This window comes from Nycticebus coucang, chromosome 20 (genome assembly GCF_027406575.1).
Source record: "Nycticebus coucang isolate mNycCou1 chromosome 20, mNycCou1.pri, whole genome shotgun sequence".
In the NCBI taxonomy this organism is placed as follows: Eukaryota; Metazoa; Chordata; class Mammalia; order Primates; family Lorisidae; genus Nycticebus; species Nycticebus coucang.
Genome location: NC_069799.1, coordinates 43782642 through 43804713, shown reverse-complemented (window position 1 = coordinate 43804713; position 22072 = coordinate 43782642). Strand labels below are relative to the sequence as shown.

Below are 22072 nucleotides of genomic sequence, written 5' to 3'. Positions count from 1 at the left end.
CAACGCCCGGCTATTTTTTGGTTGCAGTTTGGCTGGGGCTGGGCCTGAACCCGCCACTCTCAGCATATGGGGCCGGCACCCTACTCACTGAGCCACAGGCGCCGCCCAGAAATAATAAAAATTTTTAAAAAGATGGCTCGGCGCCTGTGGCTCAAGTGGCTAAGGCACCAGCCACATACACCTGAGCTGGCGGATTCAAATCCAGCCCCGGCCCGCCAAACAACAACGAGGACTGCAACCAAAAAATAGCTGGGCATTGTGGCAGGCGCCTGTAGTCCCAGCTACTTGGGAGGCAGAGGCAGGAGAATCACTTGAGCCTAGGAGTTGGAGGTTGCTGTTAAGCTGTGATGCCATGGCACTCTACCCAGGGGAACAGCTTGAGGCTCTGTCTCAAAAAAAAAAAAAAAAACAAAAACGAAATCTGCCAGGTATGGTGGCTCATGCCTATCCTAGCACTCTGGGGAAGTCAAGGTGGGAGGATGGCTTGAGCTAATGAGTTTTAGGCAGCCTGACCAAGAATGAGACCACATCTCTACAAAACTAGCCAGGCAAGGTGGTGTGAGCCTGTAGTCCCAGCTATGTGAGAGGCTGAGGCAAGAGGGTCACTTGAGTCCGGGGTCTGAGGTTGCAGTGAGTTAGGATGACCCCAATACACTCTATCCTAAGCAACAGAGTGATACTCTTATCTTAAAAAAAAAAGAAAAAAGACTAAAATCAGTGACCAAGGACCCAAATCACAGAGTTTTAAGAAACTACTATTGCTTTTCCAAGTAGCAATTAGCCTTGATAATTGCACTTGATAATAATGCAACTCAAAGAGTTACAACAGTCTTAAGATCTCCATGGTATTAAATTTTAACTTCAAGCTAATTTTATTTATGTAGATTAAAAGGGGAAATGGGCTTGGGCGGCACCTGTGCTCAAAGGAGTAGGGCACTGGCCCCATATGCCAGAGATGGCGGGTTCAAACCCAGCCCCAGCCAAAAACTGCAAAAAAAAAGGAAATGGGCTTGGCACCTGTAGGACAGTGGTTATGGCACCAGCCACATACACCGAGGCTACAGGGTTCAAACCCGGCCCAGGCCAGCTAAACAAGTGCAACAAAAAAACAGCCGGGCGTTGTGGCAGACACCTGTAGTCCCAGCTACTTGGGAGGCTGAGGCAAGAGACTCACTTAAGCCCAAGAGTTTGAGGTTGCTGTGAGTTGTGACACCATGGCACTCTACCAAGGGTGACATATTGAGATTCTTGTCTCAAAAAGAAATAAAAGAAATAAAAGGGAAAATGAACTTACTAGGGGTAGGAAATCTTTTAAAAGTACTATTTCATACTGCTGACTGCTTTCCTTTAAACAAATAAGCATGGATAGGGAAATAAATGGTGGGCCCTGATCTTAAGTGCAATTCTAGATACTGATATCTACACAAGAAGGAAGCATTAACAACAAAAGCACAAGACAGCTCATCCACAATGATGCAGAAACAATTATAGATATAATTTATGGCATCACTGTATAATCCCTCCCCTATAGCAGCGATAACAAGTAAAAATCCCCATCTATTGGGGAACCACAAGGAAGACATTTTGCTAGGAAGGCATGTTCTAAGTGGTGGGAATATAATAGTAAACAAAACAAAAATTATATATAAAGTTATACATCCTTATAGCTACTCCAAACAATTCATGTAGTTAATTTTTATTTTTATGTGCATGTTTACTAATTCAGTTTGATTAATTATCTATAAGCTTCATGAGCAAATAGAAGATAACTTCATTTTTTCCCTTTAACATTAGTACAGCAACATCTTTTTTTTTTTTTTTTTGTGGTTTTTGGCCGGGGCTGGGTTTGAACCCGCCACCTTCGGCATATGGGACCAGCGCCCTACTCCTTGAGCCACAGGCGCTGCCCAGCAACATCTTTTAAAATAGCAATTACAGGCAGCGCCTGTGGCTCAAAGGAGTAAGGCGCTGGCCTCATATACCAGAGGTGGTAGGTTCAAACCAAGCCCCAGCCAAAAAAAAAAATGAATAAAATAAAATAGCAATTACATTAGATTAATAGACCTTTAGGAACTAAAAAAGATAACTGTCTTTCTCCACCTCTAAGGCTTCATACACAGAAGGAACTGAAATTAAGACTCTAATGCTTGGAGAATTAATGCTATAAAATCTTGGGCATATAATAGAAATAAGTTACTTCACTACTTTTTAAACTAAAAACACTAGTATTAAGAAAACAAAACTATATCCAACCGATTTCTGATTCAGTTCATCGCTAAGCAATTCAAATTCCTTAGTTTTGTCTTCAACTTCCTGAGACTTCTGATCATAATTGACAGCAAGTTCCTCTAAGGCCTGTAAAACTTCTTTTACTTCTTCTTTAGAGGCATCATTTTCTGCTTGAAGGCGATTTAGTTCTGCTTGCATATTGTCTTGATCCCTTCTGGTAGATGCCAGAAGCTATAAGAAAGAATAAAATATTTATTTTCATCAAAAGTATACAAGTTTAAGAAAACATCAATGAAGCATCACCATTTGCTAAGCACAAAGAGAATGAAAGGTGGATACTATTAAGTGTGACAACCTTTATTCAACAAATTTATTGAATGTTTACTGTGCAGGCACTGTGCTAGATGCTGGAAGACAGGAAAGAAGTCAAAGACTTGGCTTTTTTTTCTTGGAAACTAAGTCTTGTTTTGTTTGCCCAGGGAAAGTGCAGTGGTATCATATCTCATTGCAGCCTGCAACCTCTAACTCCTAGACTCCAGCAATCCTCCTGCCTCAGCCTTCCAATTAGTAGGACTACAGGTGCATGCCACCATACTTGGCTAATTCTTCTATTTTTAGCAGAGATGGGGGGTATCACTTTTTTTTTTTTTAAGATAGGAGCCTCACTCTGTTGCCTTGGGCAGAATGCCATGGCATCTAAGCTCACAGCAACGTCAAACTCAGCCTCCCAAAGTGCCATGTGTGAGCTACCTCGCCTAGCTGAGGTTTTACTCTTGCTCAGACTGGTCTCAGAAACCTGAGCTCCAGCAGTGTTCTTACCTCAGCCTCCCAGAGTGCTAGGATGACAGTTGTCAGCCACTGTGCCTGGCCAACACTTGCCTTTGAGGAATCCAAGTCAAATACAAGATGAAATGTAAGAGCCACAAAAGAGGGACAGGACAGACAGATGAAAAGTCCTTAGTAGCAGAGGGAAGAAGATGCTTCTGCAGAGTATTCATGGAGAAGTTGGTCAGGATAGGTTGATTTTAGTCATGGGCAAATTAATGTAGTAAAAGAAAATGGCATTTAACAACCAAGAATAGTTTGTATAGAACCATGAAATTAGATATGTAGAAGAGTTGTTTAAAATTTTAGATTTACTATGGGCAAGAAGTGATAGCATCTGTGCTTTGCCTCAGAAAAACATAAAATTTGAACTAGAGGGAAGCCAAGAAGCTGATTAGCAGGAATACTGCAATCATCCAGGTCAGTGTCTCTTCAGTAGAGATATTTAGATATGGGTAGCAGTGCTATAAATGGGCTAGAATGCTAATGGCATTTAGGAGTAGGTGGCAGGGATGCTAAAGGGACACAATTAATTATCCAACCCAAAATGTCAACAGTGCCCCTTTGAGAAAAAAGGCTATCACTGAAATTAAGTATAATGATTATTTTACCAGGATTAATCTATTTCCTATTGAAGCCTTTATAGTCTTTGTCTTCACTCTCCCACCCCCCCAAAAAAAAACATTAAATAAAGGACTGTTTTATCCTTCTGCTGTGCCAAATAAGGATCTAAACTAGACAAAAAGACAAGAAAATATGGAAGAAATAAGATGAAATTCTCATTCCCATAGTCATACCCCAAACTATACAATTATTAAAGCCAAAGTCAATGAAATTTAGAAACCAGTATTTTCTTTCATTAATAATCCTTTAGATAACTGAAATATAAAAAATACAAATTTTTGTATTCACTTTTCTCTCATATCCATAATGTACACACTTTTCATTCAAGGAAGGAGAATCTAAGGTTGCTTCAGCCTACATATCAAGAAAAAATTTTTAGGCGAGAATAAGGTGATATAGAGCACTGTAGTCAAAGTCAGTAAAGTAGAAGACACATTAAAAGTCCAATAGATGTATGTTATAGAATAAAAGTTTTTCTCTCCTCTCCAGATTATAGCAAACTCAAATTTTTTAAGAGTGAACAATCAAGGGCTAGGCACAATGGCTCACGCCTGTATCTCAGCAGTTTAGGAGACCAAAGTGGGAGGATTGCTTAAGGCCAGGAGCAAGACCAGTCTGGGAAACAATAAGACTCTATCTCTTTAAAAACAAAAAAAAACCCCCCAAACAGCCAAACATGGTAGCACACAACTATTGTCCCAGCTACTGGGGTGGCTGAGGCAAGAGGATCACTTGAACTCAGGAACCCAAGGATTCAGTAAGCTATGGAGTGTGCCGTGGCACTCAAGCCTGAGAGACAGAGATCCTGTCTCAAAAAAAAAAAAAGAAACAATCTTTGCTTCAATCTGTAATGAGGTACAGATCTCTCAGGATAGCCATAATAAAGCATAAAGATATTTTAAAAAACTAAAAAATGGGGCGGCGCCTGTGGCTCAAGGGGTAGGGCGCCGGTCCCATATGCTGGAGGTGCTGGGTTCAAACCCAGCCCCAGCCAAAAACCAAAAAAAAAAAAAAAAAAAAAAAAAAAAACTAAAAAATGTAAGCATTAGTATATTCTGAGCTCTACAGGTTCCTTCATCATTTATGTTTACATCATGATAAACCACTATAAAGCTTTCCTGGAAGAGATATGAAAGCTATTTAACTCACCTCTTCCTGATCCAACATTTGTGTCTTTAGTTTTTCTACCAGTTGGCTCTGCTGGTTAATTTCTTCATCCTAGAATTTTTAAGTGTCCAGTTAACAATGTAGCCCACAACTTGGTTCTCATTATTTCCCTATATAAGTTATAAGACTACTACTCCCCCTGAAGCACTTCGAAACCATTTATCCAAATTCAACATAGCCATTTTAATCTTTCTTAAGAAAATGGTAAAACAGAAGGACTTTAATTATCAATAAGTATAACTTTTTTTTTATAATGCAAATTGATTTGCAGGCACAACAATGAGGATTAGGGAACTAGGTAAAAAGGAGAGCAATAAGTGTAACATTTTTCATACAGTAACAAAAAGGCTTAGATTTGCTTGGTTTCCACTGAATTAAATTTGTAATTTATTTTTCACACAGTTGACATTACTTATGGATAAAAGAAAAAGAGATATTATTTCCCTGCTACTCTGTTCCCCCTAGCCTTCTGTATCATATTTTATGAGGGTCCTCAGATCCTTTATTCTAAGAGATCACATTTCTAATGCCAAATCATCTTTAGTAAGATCTTCTAGCATAAAAAAGAGGGAATAAAAGGGTATGTCCGCATACAGTTTCCACACAGAAACTGAAATTATTTTACATTTTCTGTTAATACAATGATTTTTAAAAGGTTAACAGAAACCAAAGATGTCTATAAGTCATAAGTAGTCAAATAAACTAAGGAAAAAACCTATATCAATATCCTCAAACAAAACAGACCTAAAATAATACCTACCTTGTCATCAAGTTGTTTGTATAATTTAGCAATTTCTTCTTCACATTTCCTTCTCTCGCCATCAGTAAAATTCCCTGTAACTCCAATTGTGGCTGGTGGTTTATCATTGGTAATAGTAATATCTTTATCCACTGTGAAAGCTTCCAAGTTGGCTTTCTCTTTGTCAAATTGTTCATCAATAGGCACTTTCTCTCCTAAAATAATAGACTGGTTAATAAAAATCAACATGTCTAAAACTTATTTCTATTTTATTCCATTTCATTTTTTTCACTTGTCTTCTCTGACTGTATGTTTTCAAATAACTTGTATTCAAGTTCACAGGTTCTTTCTTCTGTTTGATCCATTCTGCTGCTGATTCTCTCTACTGCATTTTTCATTTTGCTTGTTGTATTTTGCAGCCCCAGCACTTCTGTTTGATTTTTAAAAATAATTTCCATCTCTCTGTTAAGTTTCTTGTTCTGGTCATTTATTGTTTTCCTCATTTCACTGAACTGTGTCTATAAATTTTCTTGATGTTCACTGAACTTTTTAAGTTATTTTGAACTCTTTGTCAGGTAATTCATACCTCTCCATTTCTTTAGAGTCTGTCCCTGGCACTTTATTTTATCCCTTTGGTGATGTTATGTTTCCCTAATTGTTCTTGATCATTAATGGCTTGTGTCGATGTCTGCCCATTTGAAGACCTAAGTTCTTATTCCGGTTTCTACAGACTGACTTTGAGGAAGCCCTTCAGTAGTTAGCCCATCCAAAGATTCTGGGCAGTGCTAGAATGGACCAGAAGTCCAGGGTTGCTGAAGTCTGAGACGAAGGCCAAAGCTTGGGACTACAGGCTCCCACTAGACACTGGCTTTTACCGTGACAGGCCCAATGGTGGAGTCCAAGACAAAGTCCTGTGCTCACTTCTCTCTTTTTCCCCAAAGTGGACAATATCCTTCATGCTGTGCTGCCTGAGACGGGCAGAGAGGTGACGTGGGTAATCCAACACCATCCTTTCCTACCCTCTTCAATGTGTCTTATTGTTATGCCACAGCCAGGTACTTTGACAGCTTATCTGGTTTTCCTCGCTCTTGTGAAGGTTATTTTTCTGCATGGATTAGGTAGTTATTCAAACAAAAGTTTCTGCATGGTGTGATCTCTAGAGAATCCTATTCTGCGGTCCCGCTCTGTCTTGCTCTCTTACTCAATTTCAGTAGCACTTATCAATATTCTTATCTGCTCAGACCTTGAGATTTGAACAGTTATCTTTGCCCTCCACCATTCTTCTATACTTAGTCACCAATCTTGTCATTTTATTCTTTCCACACTAATCTAAGTACTTTAATATCTTGTGACTTCCTAATAGGCCTCTGTGCTTCTATACTTCTTATTTCAGGTAAAATCAAAATTTAATGTAAAAGATTTTATTCATTTTTGATGTTCCCTAAATGCATAAAAAGTTGACAAACGGATATGCTTTGTTATTGCTTTTCTTTTTCATATACACGTTTTCTTAGATGTAAGTCTTGCTCTGTTGCCCAGGCTGAGTGTAGTGGCACAATCATAGTTCAAAATAACCTCATACTCCTGGACTCAAGTGATATTCCTACCTCAGCCTCCCAACTAGTTAGGACACACACCATACTTGGCTACTTTTAAAATATTTTTTGTAGAGACAGGGATCTCACTATGTTGCTCAGGCTAACCTTGAACTCATGAACTCAAGTAATCCTCCCACTATGGCCTCCCAAAGTGCTGGGATTATAGGTGTGAGCCACTGTACCTGACCTATTATCTTCATTTATCATCATATCAAATTTCAAATTTAAAAAATCAGCTCTTTATTCAACAAACCTAAGATGACAAATTCTTAAGTTATTACCATTACGCCATCGGTTGAGTTCATTTTCAAGCCACTGAATGGTATTCCGCAGGATCTTATTTTTTTCTTTTTCTTTCTCATACTTCTTTTTCCACTGTTCTGCAGTTAACTCTACATTGACACAAACTGTGTTCTTAATTGTTTTGGCCCTAAGAGATGTAATTGGAGGGAAATAAAGATGTGACTAAAATTATTTTTAACTGACATCTCTATGTAATATATGAATATATGGCTGTGTAATTTCACTATTCTTGTCCAGTTATCTCTTAGACTAAATGTTAAAAGCTATAATGTGCTTTTTCCCAATTCAACTAAATTTAAGTCATCTGCAAAATCTCTGAATAGTTAAAAAAAAGAAGGAACATCCACTAAAGATAAAAACCAAGGGACTGTATTTTTCCAATTTGTTTGCAAGGCTAAATTAAGAAAAAATATTATTGCTGAAGGCCAAAGATAAATTACTGATTTTCCTACAATAACCATCTCAAAGATTATTTGAACCTGTCATTATATCAACATGCTTAAAAAAGGGTTGTGTCTGCCAGGCTTTTACTTTATCATGTGATTTAAACGCTTATATTCTTTAATGCTGAATTAAAGATTGTCATATCGATTTGACTAAAGTTAACATTTGACTTTAATACATACCAAAACTTAAACCAAGCAGCCTAAAAAATGGACCTCATTGTATTATTTTTCGATTAAAAATGAATGTTTAGCAAACTAACAATATGCACTGATTTGAATAACAGCTATCTGACATTAATAAATACATTAAGGCTTTGTATTTTCTCCACAAACCTTTGACCAAATAAGAGTGTAGATTTTGTTTCAGACTCATTGTATGATGATGGAGAGCAGCAAATTACTATAGTGGTTCTACAGTTGCCACCTAATGAATCTTGAAGAATTCTCGTCATTTTACTATCTCGATATGGAACATATGTCTATATACAAAAATAAAGAAAGAAAACATAGAAGATCAGTGGGTTTCTGGAGGATAAAATTTATAAGTATGCTACTTTAAAAAATTATTTCAGTTGTTTTAACTGCTTGATATTAAGATGAGAAGTAGGATATAGGTGCTAATTACTATAAACTCCTAAATGACAACTAATTTACAGATAACTGATACCTGTACATTTATATTTATTTAAAAAAAATATTTTTTTGAGACAGTCTCACTTTGTTACCCTCAGTAGAGTACCATAGCATCACAGCTCATAGTAACCTCAAACACTTGAGCTCGAGCAATTCTCTTGCGTCAGCCTCCCAAGTAGCTGGTACTACAGGTGCCTGCCACAATGCCCAGCTATTTTTGGAGATGAGGTCTCACTCTGGCTCAGGCTGGTCTCAAACTCATGAGCTCAGGCAATGCACCCACCTCAGCCTTCCAGAGTGCTAGGATTACAGGTGTGAGCCACCAGGCCCAACTATACATTTGTATTTAAATAGTCCCCACTAAGATAACAGGGAAATAGAAAACAAGTATACTCACACTACCCTCAGCCAAAGCAGAAATGACATTTCCAAGAGCAGAAAGTGACTTGTTGATGTTCTTAGCTTCATCCAGCACAGCACCTTCAGCTCCAGTTTTACTAACCTATAAAAAGATTTTAAAAGAAGTAAAATAAAATTTTAAGTTTGAAAGAACTTACGTTGAATTTTCTAAAAAATTCATAGGTCATCAATAACCAGTAAAAAAGAAAGAACATGGAAAGCCTCATGATGTTATTAACAACTGCCAAACATTTACTCTACGATAACACCATTTCTTACACCCTTTCTTGAGCACTACTCTTCAAAGAACTTTGTCAAGCAACTAGCTATATGACAAGACTGTGATTAAAGAGACATCAAATGTTATGTTTAATGTGTGGATGCTCTTGAAAATAACCAATTTACATGTAAATTTTGTAGTTCATTTATTTGTTAGTCCCTTTTGCTATATTAGAAAAATCTCTAAAATTTGCAAATTCATTATGTTGATGTTGTAACTATAAAGACAGAGTCTAAACACCTACAAGCAAACTTATTTCTTTTTAAAAAATACAAAATGTCTTAATACCTATGCTAAAGGTAAATTACACTAGTAAACAAGCAATGTTGACTGAAGAGATGGCTTCTAAGAATTCGCAGGATTAGACACAATATTTGAAAGATGTGTATAAGACTTTTGCATAGAATGAAACAGGCAACATCATTCTAAGTGGAGAAACAAAATTAGCCCGACAAAAATGGTCACAGAGGTCTATATTAAAACATTCAAACTTATTCTGTTTTCAACTAGAATCAGGTTGTACAGAACTGTAATAAATAATCATCTAAAGAAAAGTATTATGTACAATCAACCTCAGAAAGGGTTAATGGATATTTACCAGTCTTAACAGGAAGCCCACTGCTAACATAAAATAGATACCAAAAATTTGGAAAAGGATATCTAATAAAATTCTTAATGACAACGACAAACTAGTTCTCAATAAAAACATACATCTGAAGTAAAAAGCAGCAATTCTTGGCTTAACTGGACTATGGTCAAATAGGAATAATTTGGAACTGATTATTTGGTTTTTATAATCACAAAGTATTGGTATCAGTAGTTGTAATTCTCAGATTACAAAACACAATTACATAAATTTTCAAGATGTAACAATGAATCCTTCATAAGTCACAATACAAGCTAAAGTTTACAAAAATACAAAGACTTTACCTTTTCACTACCAGCTAAGTCAACCAGATAAAGTTTTCCACTCAGCTTTTGTTCCGTTTGTGTATTCTCTTGTTTTACATTAATAAGAAATATACTGTGACTCCTAGAGCTATGTTCATTCATATCTGGAACGAAATTAAACAAATAACTATTAATAAACATGGCTTTCCCTTACTAACAATTTCCCCAAAGCCTCGGTTTATATTTTAAAAAAAAACTTGTACTTAATCAACTCAATAAGGATATTTTTAAGGCTGTTTTATACCCTACTCGCAGCGTTAAGACACTCTACGTACTTGTAACTGCTACATGTCTGTTGGATTTCCCTTCATCTATGGTATCCATAACTTCATCTGGACTACATACAAAACGCTCTGTGCAGCCCTGTGAAATAATTTTTTAAAAAAATGTTAATACCCTTTACAAAATTTACCACATGGCTTTTCTAAACAACTATTCTATTTATCTTACAAGTACCTTTACATAGGGAACTCGGTTTTTGTCTTCATGAACTGAAAGGTTGGTCTTTGAAACTGAAAAAGAAAAATAAATACTATTAGCAACATTATCTTAAACTTTAACACTAGCTGTGAAATAAATAAGTCAACTGCTCCCTAAGCAGTATAATGGCAATCAGTGAACTTAAAAAAATATAAAAACAGTACTATTAAAGCAGACCTTGTAGATGTAGTAGGAAATTTAAACAGAAACCAATGCAGGATTACAGAATTTTAAGTCCACAACCTCTACCACTCACATTGTATAAATAAGAGCATTAAGACTGAGCAGTTCACCCTTATTAAATATACTGTCCTTGAGGTTGTAGAAAGCTATGAACATGTCACTGCACTCTAGTCAGGCAACAGACCAACAGTCTGTCTCAAAAAAACAAAAACCGGCGCAGGCCCATAGCACAGTGGTGACTGGCGCCAGCCACATACACTGGGGCTGGCGGGTTCAAACCCAGCGCCAGCCTGCTAAACAACAGTGACAACTATTAACAACAACAAAAACAGCCAGGCGTTGTGGCGGGGGCCTGTAGTCCCAGCTATTCGGAAAGCTGAGGCAAGAGAATCACTTAAGCCCAAGAGTTTGAGGTTGCTGTGAGCTATGATGCTATAGCACTCTACTGAGGGTGACATAGTGAGATTCTGTCTCCAAAAAAAAACAAAACCCAATAACAAAAAAACTGATCAAAGGTTCGGCACCTGTAGCTCAGCAGCTAGGATGCCAACCACATACACTGAGGCTGGCGGGCTCAAACCCAGCCTGTTCCTGCCAAACAATGACAACTACAACCAAAACAAAAAAACAAACAAAAAAATAGCCGGGTGTTGTGGCAGGCGCCTGCAGTCCCAGTTACTTGGGAGGATGAGGCAAAAGAATTGCTTAAGCCCAAGAGTTTGAGGGTGCTGTTAGCTGTGACACCACAGTATTCTACAGAGGGCGATGAAGTGAGACTCTATCTCAAAAAGAAAACCCTGATCAAAGAGCAAGAATTTTTTTTTCCTTTCTTTTTTTTTTTTTATTGTTGGGGATTCATTGAGGGTACAATAAGCCAGGTTACACTGATTGCAATTGTTAGGTAAAGTCCCTCTTGCAATCATGTCTTGCCCCCAAAGAGCAAGAATTTAACTTACCATCTAATAGGTCCCTTATCTTATCCAAATATATTTCAAAATATGAAACCTAAAGGGCAAACAAATAAAAAAGTAAAAATGTCAACCAACTGAAATTATGAAGTTTAAAACACAGCTTATTCAGTAAATATTTATTGAGTTCTAAGTGCCAGGTACTGTCCAGACTAAGACAGAGTTATCAACATACCAGCCATAGCTCACATTCTAATGGGAAGACATAAATTAGCAAAACTGCCTAAATTACTAAAATTAAAAAGTCATTTCCATTACGTACCTCATCTAAAATGAATCAGAAGAGTTAAAGTAGGAATCTTTGAGTTCTGTAGTAAAGCAAACTCCTTTATGGAGAAAGGATAAAGACAAGAAAGACTTGGCTAACTTAATTAAGGTCATCTAAGGGTGATGAACAAGAAACCATGTTTACTAAGCCTAATGATCTTTCAGCTATGCCTGTCCACAAAAATAATTTTTAAAATTACCTTAAGAAAGAAATTAGTATTTAGTTATTCTAGGTAAAAATTAAAATACAATCTTTCCCCAAAGAATTTACCTTAATGTGAAATTCCAAATTTTCATCCATGGAGTAAATATAATTAAAAATATCTTGCACTATTCTTGGAATAATTCCCATGCCTTCTGGATCATGAAGTTTACCCTAAACGGAGAAAACTAGATTTCTTAAACAAATTACGAAATTTAAACTAAAAACAAGAACTTGAAATCTGCAATTTATAGTCATTAGAGAATAGGAATCTTAATTATTTTTGAGGCAATCACTCTACAAATGCCTAAAAAACCCAATTCAATGAAGACGTCTGAAACTATACATCAAACACACAGGTTACCAATTTATCTTAACTCTTTATTTAATAATCACCACCAGATTTAGATTTAAATTATTGCTTTTTTTTTTTTTTTTTTGAGACAGATCCTCACTTTGTTGCCTTCAGTAGAGTGCCATAGCATCATAGCTCACAGCAACCTGAAACTCTTGGGCTTAAGCGATGCTGTTGCCTCAATCTCCCCAGTAGCTGGGATTACAGGTGCCTGCCACAACGCCCAGCTATTTTTAGAGATGAGGTCTTACTCTTGCTCAGGCTGGTCTCAAACCTGTGAGCTCAAGCATCCACCCGCCTCGGCCTCCCAGAGTGCTAGGATTACAGGTGAGAGCCACCACACCCGGCCTAGACTACTGCTTTATAAAATGAACGTATTCAAGAGAGTTTGAATTTCTTTCCATATCAATCTACATTGTCCCTTCTATTTCATGTCAAATTCAGGCAAGTGCTAACAATGTCCTTACTCTCTAAAACTGTGAAAATGGGTAAGATGAATCACAATAAAATAAGCAGTCATTTTCTTCTGTAAGTAGTGGCAGATCATCCCAGGTTTTTTCTAGAAGCAAAGCTAGAGTAGGTCCATATCTACTATTAACAGCAACATTCTTATGAGAGAAGAATACAGGTATTTGGGAGAGGAAGATCCAAGAAAAGGAAAACAATCATTCTGAATAGAATCAACAACACTATAAGCATTCAAAATTTCCCCATGTAACAGGTGATAGAAACCTCATGTTTAATTCTAACCAATGAAACAAAGCTATATGTAATTTCAAACACAGGAACCGATTACATCTGAACAATATTACCTGTACATTATTTGTACATGTATTTGTATAAGAAAAGCAATAAAGTAAATAAAGATGTTTAAGCATGGTAAAATAATTTCATAAATGAATGAATGAATATACAACATCAAACCACAGGTAATAAAATGTGGCTACCTCCATTGTATGTGTCTTCCCAGAAGATGTCTGTCCATATGCAAATATTGTTCCATTGTATCCCTCAAGTACATCTAGGAAAAAATAAGAAATTTTGTACTTTAGGGAATTTTGTTCCTTAAAATTCATAGGAAATTACTTAAGAATAAAATAGGAAAATGTCATATGTTTATTCTTGATGACATAAAAAAACCCTAAAAAAATTCACATGCAACCCTATTCCTAACTCATGCAAACTCAATTCTGCATAATAAAATATTTGTGCAAAGAATGATGAGAAAGATTCAGATTTTCTTTACTTCAATATGAAAGATGGATTCATGTCAAAGTTTAGTACATAAAAGATTTATAAAGACATTAAAGGAAATAATATCGTTTATAGTAATTTTCTGAGTGATGATCCATCTAAACACTACTTTCTCTTGGACCCAGATTGCTTTCTGTGGTTAATTAAGAAATTTTAAATTCCACTGCTTATAATCAATAATCTCTTCTACCAGTATACATCTCAAAGGTCATTACGTCTGTATTCCAAAGCCATTATATGACCTAAAAGAAAAACCTTTGCCAATTTACATATACATATGAATAAGATTTTTTTTTTTTTTTTTTTGAGACAAAGCCTCAAGCTGTCTCCCTGGGTAAAGTGCTGTAGCATCACAGCTCAAAGCAACCTCCAACTCCTGGGCTTTAGTGATTCTCTTGCCTCAGCCTCCTAAGTGCTGGGACTACAGGCACCCGCCACAACGTTTGGCTATTTTCTGGTTGTAGTTGTCATTGTTGTTTGGCAGGCCCAGGCTGGATTTGAACCCACCAGCTCTGGTGTATGTGGCTGGCACCCTAGCCGTTTGAGCTACAGGCACTGAGCCATGAATTAGATTTTAAAAACAGGACTACTAATTCATGGTTAACTGGTGGTTAAACCTCACAAACCTCTATTTATCTCGTGCTCATTCCTACCTCAAAATCTATTATTGTCAAGTTCCTATGAAATTAAACAAAAAAAAACCCTTTTCTAGCCCTTGGCATACCTCCAAGATTAGCCATTAACATTTAAATAGACTCTTTTAGGTCAATGGGAGAAATAAAAGAGAATGTGAGCAAACAAAGTGACAAGGAAAGTACAATGAAATTATTTTCCTTTCAGCCGCTTAGCACTCCGAGAGGCAGAGGCAGGTGGATAGCTTGAGCTCACAAGTTAGAGACTACCCTGAGCAAAAGCAAGACCCCCTTCTCTACTAAAAATAGAAAAACTGAGGCAAAAGTATCACCTGAGCCCAAGAGTTGGAGGTTACCGTGAGCTGTGATGCCACAGAACTCTACCCAGAGTGACAGCTTGAGACTCTGTCTCAAAGAAAAGGAAAAAAGAAAGAAAGAAAAAAAAAGAAATTTTCCTTTCTAGAGAAAGCTACGATAAAAAGAGAAGTCTCTGCTGGAAACAGCAGATGATAAACAGGGATTGACTTGCAAGGATTGACTTGCTTTTATTATATAAAAAAGAAAAAACAAAAAAGGAAAAAAACCCCAACACTGGCACAACTAACTAGATAATAGATTTCCTACAGAAACATTTTTATTAATGACAAAAAGAAGCCATCAGTACTTATTTCCCTGGGAAGATTTTAAGTTCTTAAGAGACTCCAAACATTTGAAACTTTCCTCAAAATCTTCTCATTTTTAGGAAGAGAAGCAAAATCATTTCATGAATCACATTTACAACAGATGGGATTGCAGCACTTCTGTTAGCAATTCTGAAGAAATCAGCTGGGGGGAAAAAAGCTTAGGTCCATTCCAATTCACTTCCTTTATAAACAATTATTCTCAGCATTTCTATATCACAGCCCCTGCTTAAGATCTTTTAGTCAAGCACATAAAACCTAAGTATAAAATTCAAAATTTTGTCATATCTTTAAAAGGTCCATTCATGATGTGACCCAATTATCTAGCTACTATCACAACAGGTACATTTGTACTATATGAAACAATATATATAGTACGTAGTTTACATATACATAGTATATGAGAGCTTCTAGAATAAATGCATCTGTGTAACATGTTAGGGACTTCAAGCATAACTAACATTTTCATGACTATAGAGATTATGGAATATTTAACATTGTAATATTTACTGATCACCTGCTATGATTTCGGGTCCGCTCTGGGTGCAGAGGATACAACTGATAAGGTGATTTCTGGATATACTGGATATACCACATATTAACTACTGCAGTAACATTTTTATCAATTAGAAACATCTCCAGTTCAAATCTATTCTTCACTGCTTTCCACAGTGATTTCACCCACAACATTCTAGTAAACACTTCTATAACCACAAAAATTCTACCACTAACCACTTTATCATTTTACTGTTTGTTTTAATCATTTTTCTTTCTCTCTATTCATCCATCTTCTTAAAAATACATTCCAGGGGACCAGGCACAGTGGCTCATGCCTGTAATCCTAGCACTCTGGGAGGCCCAGGCGGTTGGATCACCTAAGCTCTAGAGTTCGAGACCAGCCTGAGCTAGAGTGAGACCCTGACTCTACAAATAGCTGGGCATCGTGGCGGGTGCCTGTAGTCCCAGCTACTCACAGGCTAAGGCAAAAGAATTGCTTGAGCCCAAGAGCCTGAGGTTGCTGTGAGCTATGATGCTACGGCACTCTACCAGGGTGACAAAGTGAGGCTCTATCTCAATTTCATATGGTTCAACCCCACAGTCATACCCTAATGTATCTAATAATACAATCTTCCCATATGAGCATGCCTTTGCCCAGGTGTCATCTCTCTGCCTGGAAGACACCTTTCCCTCCTTACCACTCTTTGTACATGCTTTAAGAATAGCTCAGACTTTACTTTTTCCTCTAACTCAACTTCATAAATAACCCACTAGAAATAAATATGGGTTAAAAGTCTCATCCTATGTGTTCTTATAGTATCTGCATTTAATCAAAATACTTATCACTGAGTGTTCTGTCAATTTACCTGTCTGCTTTCCTAACCAGCCTGTCAACTCCTTGAGATTAGGACTGTGTTTAACTCCTGGCACAATGCCTGGCGCTCAGTAGGAACTCCAGTGCTTACTGAATGATTATTACCATCACCTTTCTAAAGCTTCCCTCTCCCTTTAAATTATACTTTTTTTTTTTTTTGAGACAGAGTCTCAATCTGCCGCCCTGGGTACAGTTCTGAGGCATCACAGCTCACAGCAACCTCCAACTCTTGAGCTTGAACAATTCTTTTGCCTCAGCCACCCATGTAGCTGGCTGGGACTACAGGCGCCCGCCACAATGCCCAGCTATTTTTTTTGTTGCAGTTATCATTGTTATTTTAGCCGGCCCAGGCCAGGTTCGAACCCACCAGCCTTGGTGTATGTGGCCGGCACCCTACCCACTGAGCTACAGGCACCACCCCACTTTTGTAATTCTTATGAGAAACAGACAGGCAGACAACTATAGATTAGAATTATTTCTTTCATACTTCATAAATAGGAAAAAAATCTAGTGAATACATCCCCTTCTAAAAGTCACTTAATCTCTCTGAACTTCAGCTTCCTCATCGCAGAATGTCTGCTTAGGGAAGGCTGTGAGAATCAGAAATCATCACATAAATTACTACTGTTAATACTTGAGAGCTTATGATGTGTCAGGCTCTAACTACTTTTTCCTATATTACTGTATTTAACCATCACAAAACTCTGTACCAGGTACTATACCAGTCCCATTTTACGTATGAGAACCTAAAGCACAGAGAAGTTAAATAACTTGCTTATAATTCCATGGGTAGTAAGATAAAGTTGGGATGCCAACAGTCTTGGCACAAGACATGCTCTTAACCAATGCACTATATTCCCAAGAAGTACAGGACTGACAATAAATATATGATGACAATTTATGTCTGAAAAAAACAAAGTATCCTCCTCCAAAGGTGATATGGCAAACAGTTCAGGTCAGGAAGCTACAGTGTAAAACTAGAAAATCTATAAAGGCCTGATATGGTATCTGCCATACAGTGGGCATTGAATAAATAGCTCCTTAACAGAGAGGAAACAAACTTATAGAAATCACTCAGATACAAAACCTTGTTCAAAAGAAAACAATTCTACCTAATGAATCCACAAAAAAGAAAAAGGTATAATACAGTTACACACTTGTACAGAAATTTATAAACCAAAGCAACCTCAACAAACTGCAGGGGCCCAGAGAATACTATCTAATTTCAGGTCATCCTAGAAGCTTGCTAATCAAATCCGCATCTCAAAAGAGATGTCTGGCCCATCATTCAGCTGATCCTTGTCTACCAACAGTTACTAACAATGGCTTCTCACCTAATCTTTTTATCAATGATTGTCTCAAGTCCAACCTGCCATGTATTTAATTAGTTTCTTGCCCTCACACCTCCCTCGGCAGACCACCTACCTACCCTCACATTATTTCTCTCCTTAAATCTATGTATTTAGTGGGAACTCTCACATTCATATCCTTGTCCAGGACAAGTTCCACTAGCTGCTACATACAGGCTCCTTCAAAATGGTAGAAAGCATTTGGATGAAGACAAAAGGAAAAAGTTTTTGCCAGGTGATACTAACATAAATTTTAAAGCTGGCATATGAGAGGAAAGAAATAGTGACACAAACTTTCTATTCTAATACTTGCTGGAAGTCTAATTTTATACAGTGGAAATATCTTAGACTTTGAATTCATTTGGCTGATTAAATTAAGAGGATAATTTCCTCTCTCAGAAGACAAAGGAAACAATTAATAACTGATATCCGTGTGTGCTGAATTCCTCCCAGTACCTCTTATTTTGCAGAAGAGGAAATGGAGACGTGAACCAAAAGTCACACAGCTAGACACTAAACTTCAATCTAGACTTGGATGATTCCAAGACCATACTCTTAGCACACTGCAAAGAAAGGAACTATTATAGGGGTGGCACCTGTGGCTCAGTCAGTAAGGCGCCGGCCCCATATACCGAGGGTGGCGGGTTCAAACCTGACCCCGGCCAAACTGCAACCAAAAAATAGCTGGGCGTTGGGGCGGGCGCCTATAGTCCCAGCTACTCGGGAGGCTGAGGCAAGAGAATCGCCTAAGCCCAGGAGTTGGAGGTTGCTGTGAGCCGTGTGAGGCCACGGCACTCTACCAAGGGCCATAAAGTGAGACTCTGTCTCTACAAAAAAAAAAAGAAAGGAACTATTATATCTTGAACTCAGTTCGAAAAAGTAAAGCAGAAACACACTGTTGAAGAAGGGAATGAAAATTTGAGAAAAAGAAGAAAATTTCAGGAAATGCATTTTTTCACATTAGAATTGTAGATAGTAATAAAACAGAACAAAAGCAGTAGATACATATGTCCTAGGTGTGAGGACCATAGATGTCAAGAAGTTCTGAGAAAGGTAGATATGAACCTATGATTAAGAAACTATAGCTCAGTGCTTGTAGCACAGTGGTTAGGGCGCCAGCCACATACGCCGAGGCTGGCGGGTTTGAACCTGGGCCCCCTGCTAAAACAACAATGACAACTGCACCAAAAAAACAGGGGGGCATTGTGGCGGGCAGCTGTAGTCCCAGCTAATTGAGAAACTGAGGCAAGAGAATCGCTTAAGCGCAAGAGTTTAAAGGTTGCTGTGAGCTGTGATGCAAAGGCACTCTACCTAGGGCAACACAGTGAGACTCTGTCTCAAACAAACGAACAAAAAAAAAAACCCTATAGTCAAGGGTGTACAAAAGTAAGATAAAACTCCCTAGAATAATATAAGAAAGATAAAAACCAGGATTAGTCTTATAGAAGTAAAACAAAATAAAAACTAAGGCCCTAAAAAGAACTTTTGTTTTAAATGACCCCAAGTTTCCAGTTATAAAGAAAACCACATTACACTGAAAAATCTCACAGCTACTCTAGGTAAGTTTTAAAAGCTAGAGAACAAAGGTAACAAACAGTTGAGTAATTTACACAAGTTAGTCTCGTTTTTTTGAAAAGGAAAAAGTGACAGATAACGGGAATAAGTATACTAAAATCTCATGAAGGAGAAACCATGGTTGATCTAACTTCAATGCCTGTTTATATGGGGTCATTAAAATGATATACCAGAGTCATGCATCATGACTTTATAAAAAGATCCAAGTTTTTCATGGTATTCTTGTGGTAGTAGCCCCTGAAATTGGCTAAGTACTCAAATAGTGTGATTTAATTAACTGCCAATCACCCTATTCAGTTTTTGGAAGACTGTGGTAAGGATCATGGCCCGTTAAGCATTTTATAAATGACTTAGAAGAGTATTTTTCAAACTTCAATGTCTTTGATACTAACAGACTTATCAAATATGCTGAAAGCCAACTTAGTAGATGATCTCTAGTAAGATAATTATAAAAACAAAACTCAAAACATGATCAAGAGGCAAAATGAACAAAATAGAATGTATACTTTACATCCTGGCACTCCAAAGCCTAATGTGGAATGGGATTTAAGACTGACTGCAACAGATATAAAAAAGACCTGTATGTACATTTAAATCGCCCATGAGTTCATTAACCAGTAACTTTAATATTTAAAAATCTAATGTAATCTGTAATTGTAAACAATACAAAAGTACATCATAACCAAAGAATGCAATATGATTGGACTATGCTGGATCCAGTTGGCAAACTATTTAATACTTACAATCTGAGATGACACTGCCTGTTCCTCTTTAGTGCAGTCATTTACACCATCACGTTAATTCCTCCTCATTTCATGAAAATTTCAGACCCAGTTCACTGCCTCTAACCAATACCATTCCCATTTGAATTCTTGGTGATTTCAACATCCTGCCTTCTCAGATCTTTAACCTAATTTTCTCTACAATCTTGTCCTTTACTACTTAAAATGCCAACTTTCCATTAATACCCTGAATTCTTCATTACTAACTACACTGCCTCCATAATCTCAAGTTGAAGCGAGATGCTCTTTGACTTACGATGGAGTTACATCTCAATAAATCCTTGAAAATGTATTAAATACACCTAACCTACTGGATACCACGGCACTGATCAGCCTACCTTAAATGTGCTCAGAACACTTACATAAGCCTACAGTTGGGCAAAATCTTCTAACACAAAGCCTATTTTATACAAAGCATTGAATGTTTAACAATTTATTATTCACTGAGAGTGAAAAACTGGTTGTATGGGTACAATCAAGTATGGTTTCTAGTAAATACATATTGCTTTTGCAACATCATAAAGTCAAAAACATTTAAACTGAAATATCCTAAATTGGGAACTTTATCCACTTTCTTTTTTTTTTTTTTGTAGAGACAGAGTCTCACTTTATGGCCCTCGGTAGAGTGCCGTGGCATCACACAGCTCACAGCAACCTCCAACTCCTGGGCTTAAGTGATTCTCTTGCCTCAGCCTCCCAAGTAGCTGGGACGACAGGCGCCCACCACAACGCCCAGCTATTTTTTGGTTGCAGTTCGGCCGGGGCCGGGTTTGAACCCGACACCCTCAGTATATGGGGCCAGCGCCTTACCGACTGAGCCACAGGCGCCGCCCACTTTATCCACTTTCATAACTCCTCATACCCTGATTCCAAAAACCTCTGACCCACAGAGATCTATAACGTTACCCCCTTTTTGCACTGTCCTTACAGCTTCCCCATGTCCTCTTTCCTACCTTAGATTCCTACCTTAGATTCCACGGTCCACCAATATAATCTACTTTTTTGATTATATCCTCAATTCTCCTGCCCTCGTCTCCTTTTGTACTTACATGGCAAAACTCCAAATGAGCAAATTCATCTCTTCCTGGCAATACTGACGCATTTCCTGAATCTATCCATTTCATGCCTTTTCTCAGAACCTCTTCCCACCTTCCTTGCTCTCCCTGAGGACTTTATTCCCTCTATCAGACAAGATGGAGTATGAAGAGAATATCTATATTTTCCTTCCATCACATCTATAAGCCCGCTTCTATAACTTTCTTTCCTGTTACTAGGGTGAACTGTCTTGTGTCCCTACATTACCTATCCTAACCTGCCCACTTTTATACTAAATCCCAAACCCCTCTAATCTGGTAAATGCCACAAGACAGATTTTGCCTCAATCTAAGAACTACTTTTTGATAGCGAGAGCTGTCAAAAAATGGAGTAAGTCATATCACAAATAGCCATTTATACATAACTTTAAGATTCCTCTGATTAAAGAGATACTATAGTAAGTGGGATTAACTCCAGATAGTCAGTAGCAACCTCTAAGCTCTAGAGTTCTAAGGTTTTAGAAAATGTAAATTTAGGTGGTGCCTGTGGCTCAGTGAGTAGGGCACCGACCCCATATCCTGAGGGTGGCAGGTTCGAACCCGACCCCAGCCAAACTGCAAAAAAAGAAAATATAAAATTGATAATATCACAGTATAAGTTAATAGTATTAACTGGAATACACATATTTTTCTCATTCTTCACAACCTATGTTAAATTTCTCAAGGGAGTCTCTGCTGAGTGCAA

The 22072-nt window shown here is 37.5% G+C and overlaps 1 protein-coding gene across 1 annotated transcript in view; it reads right to left on the bottom strand.

Moving 5' to 3' along the window:
• Nucleotides 1-22072, bottom strand: part of KIF5B (kinesin family member 5B) — a 50835-nt gene that overhangs the window by 20207 nt on the left and 8556 nt on the right. Inside the window, exons 3-14 of the mRNA XM_053572746.1 lie at nt 13597-13670; nt 12364-12468; nt 11814-11862; nt 10651-10706; nt 10470-10557; nt 10174-10298; nt 8962-9066; nt 8265-8410; nt 7464-7612; nt 5606-5799; nt 4828-4896; nt 2254-2460 (exon numbers count right to left, since the gene is read on the bottom strand). Coding sequence (XP_053428721.1) covers nt 2254-2460; nt 4828-4896; nt 5606-5799; nt 7464-7612; nt 8265-8410; nt 8962-9066; nt 10174-10298; nt 10470-10557; nt 10651-10706; nt 11814-11862; nt 12364-12468; nt 13597-13670 — 1367 coding nt within the window. The remainder of the gene's footprint in view (nt 1-2253; nt 2461-4827; nt 4897-5605; nt 5800-7463; nt 7613-8264; nt 8411-8961; nt 9067-10173; nt 10299-10469; nt 10558-10650; nt 10707-11813; nt 11863-12363; nt 12469-13596; nt 13671-22072) is intronic.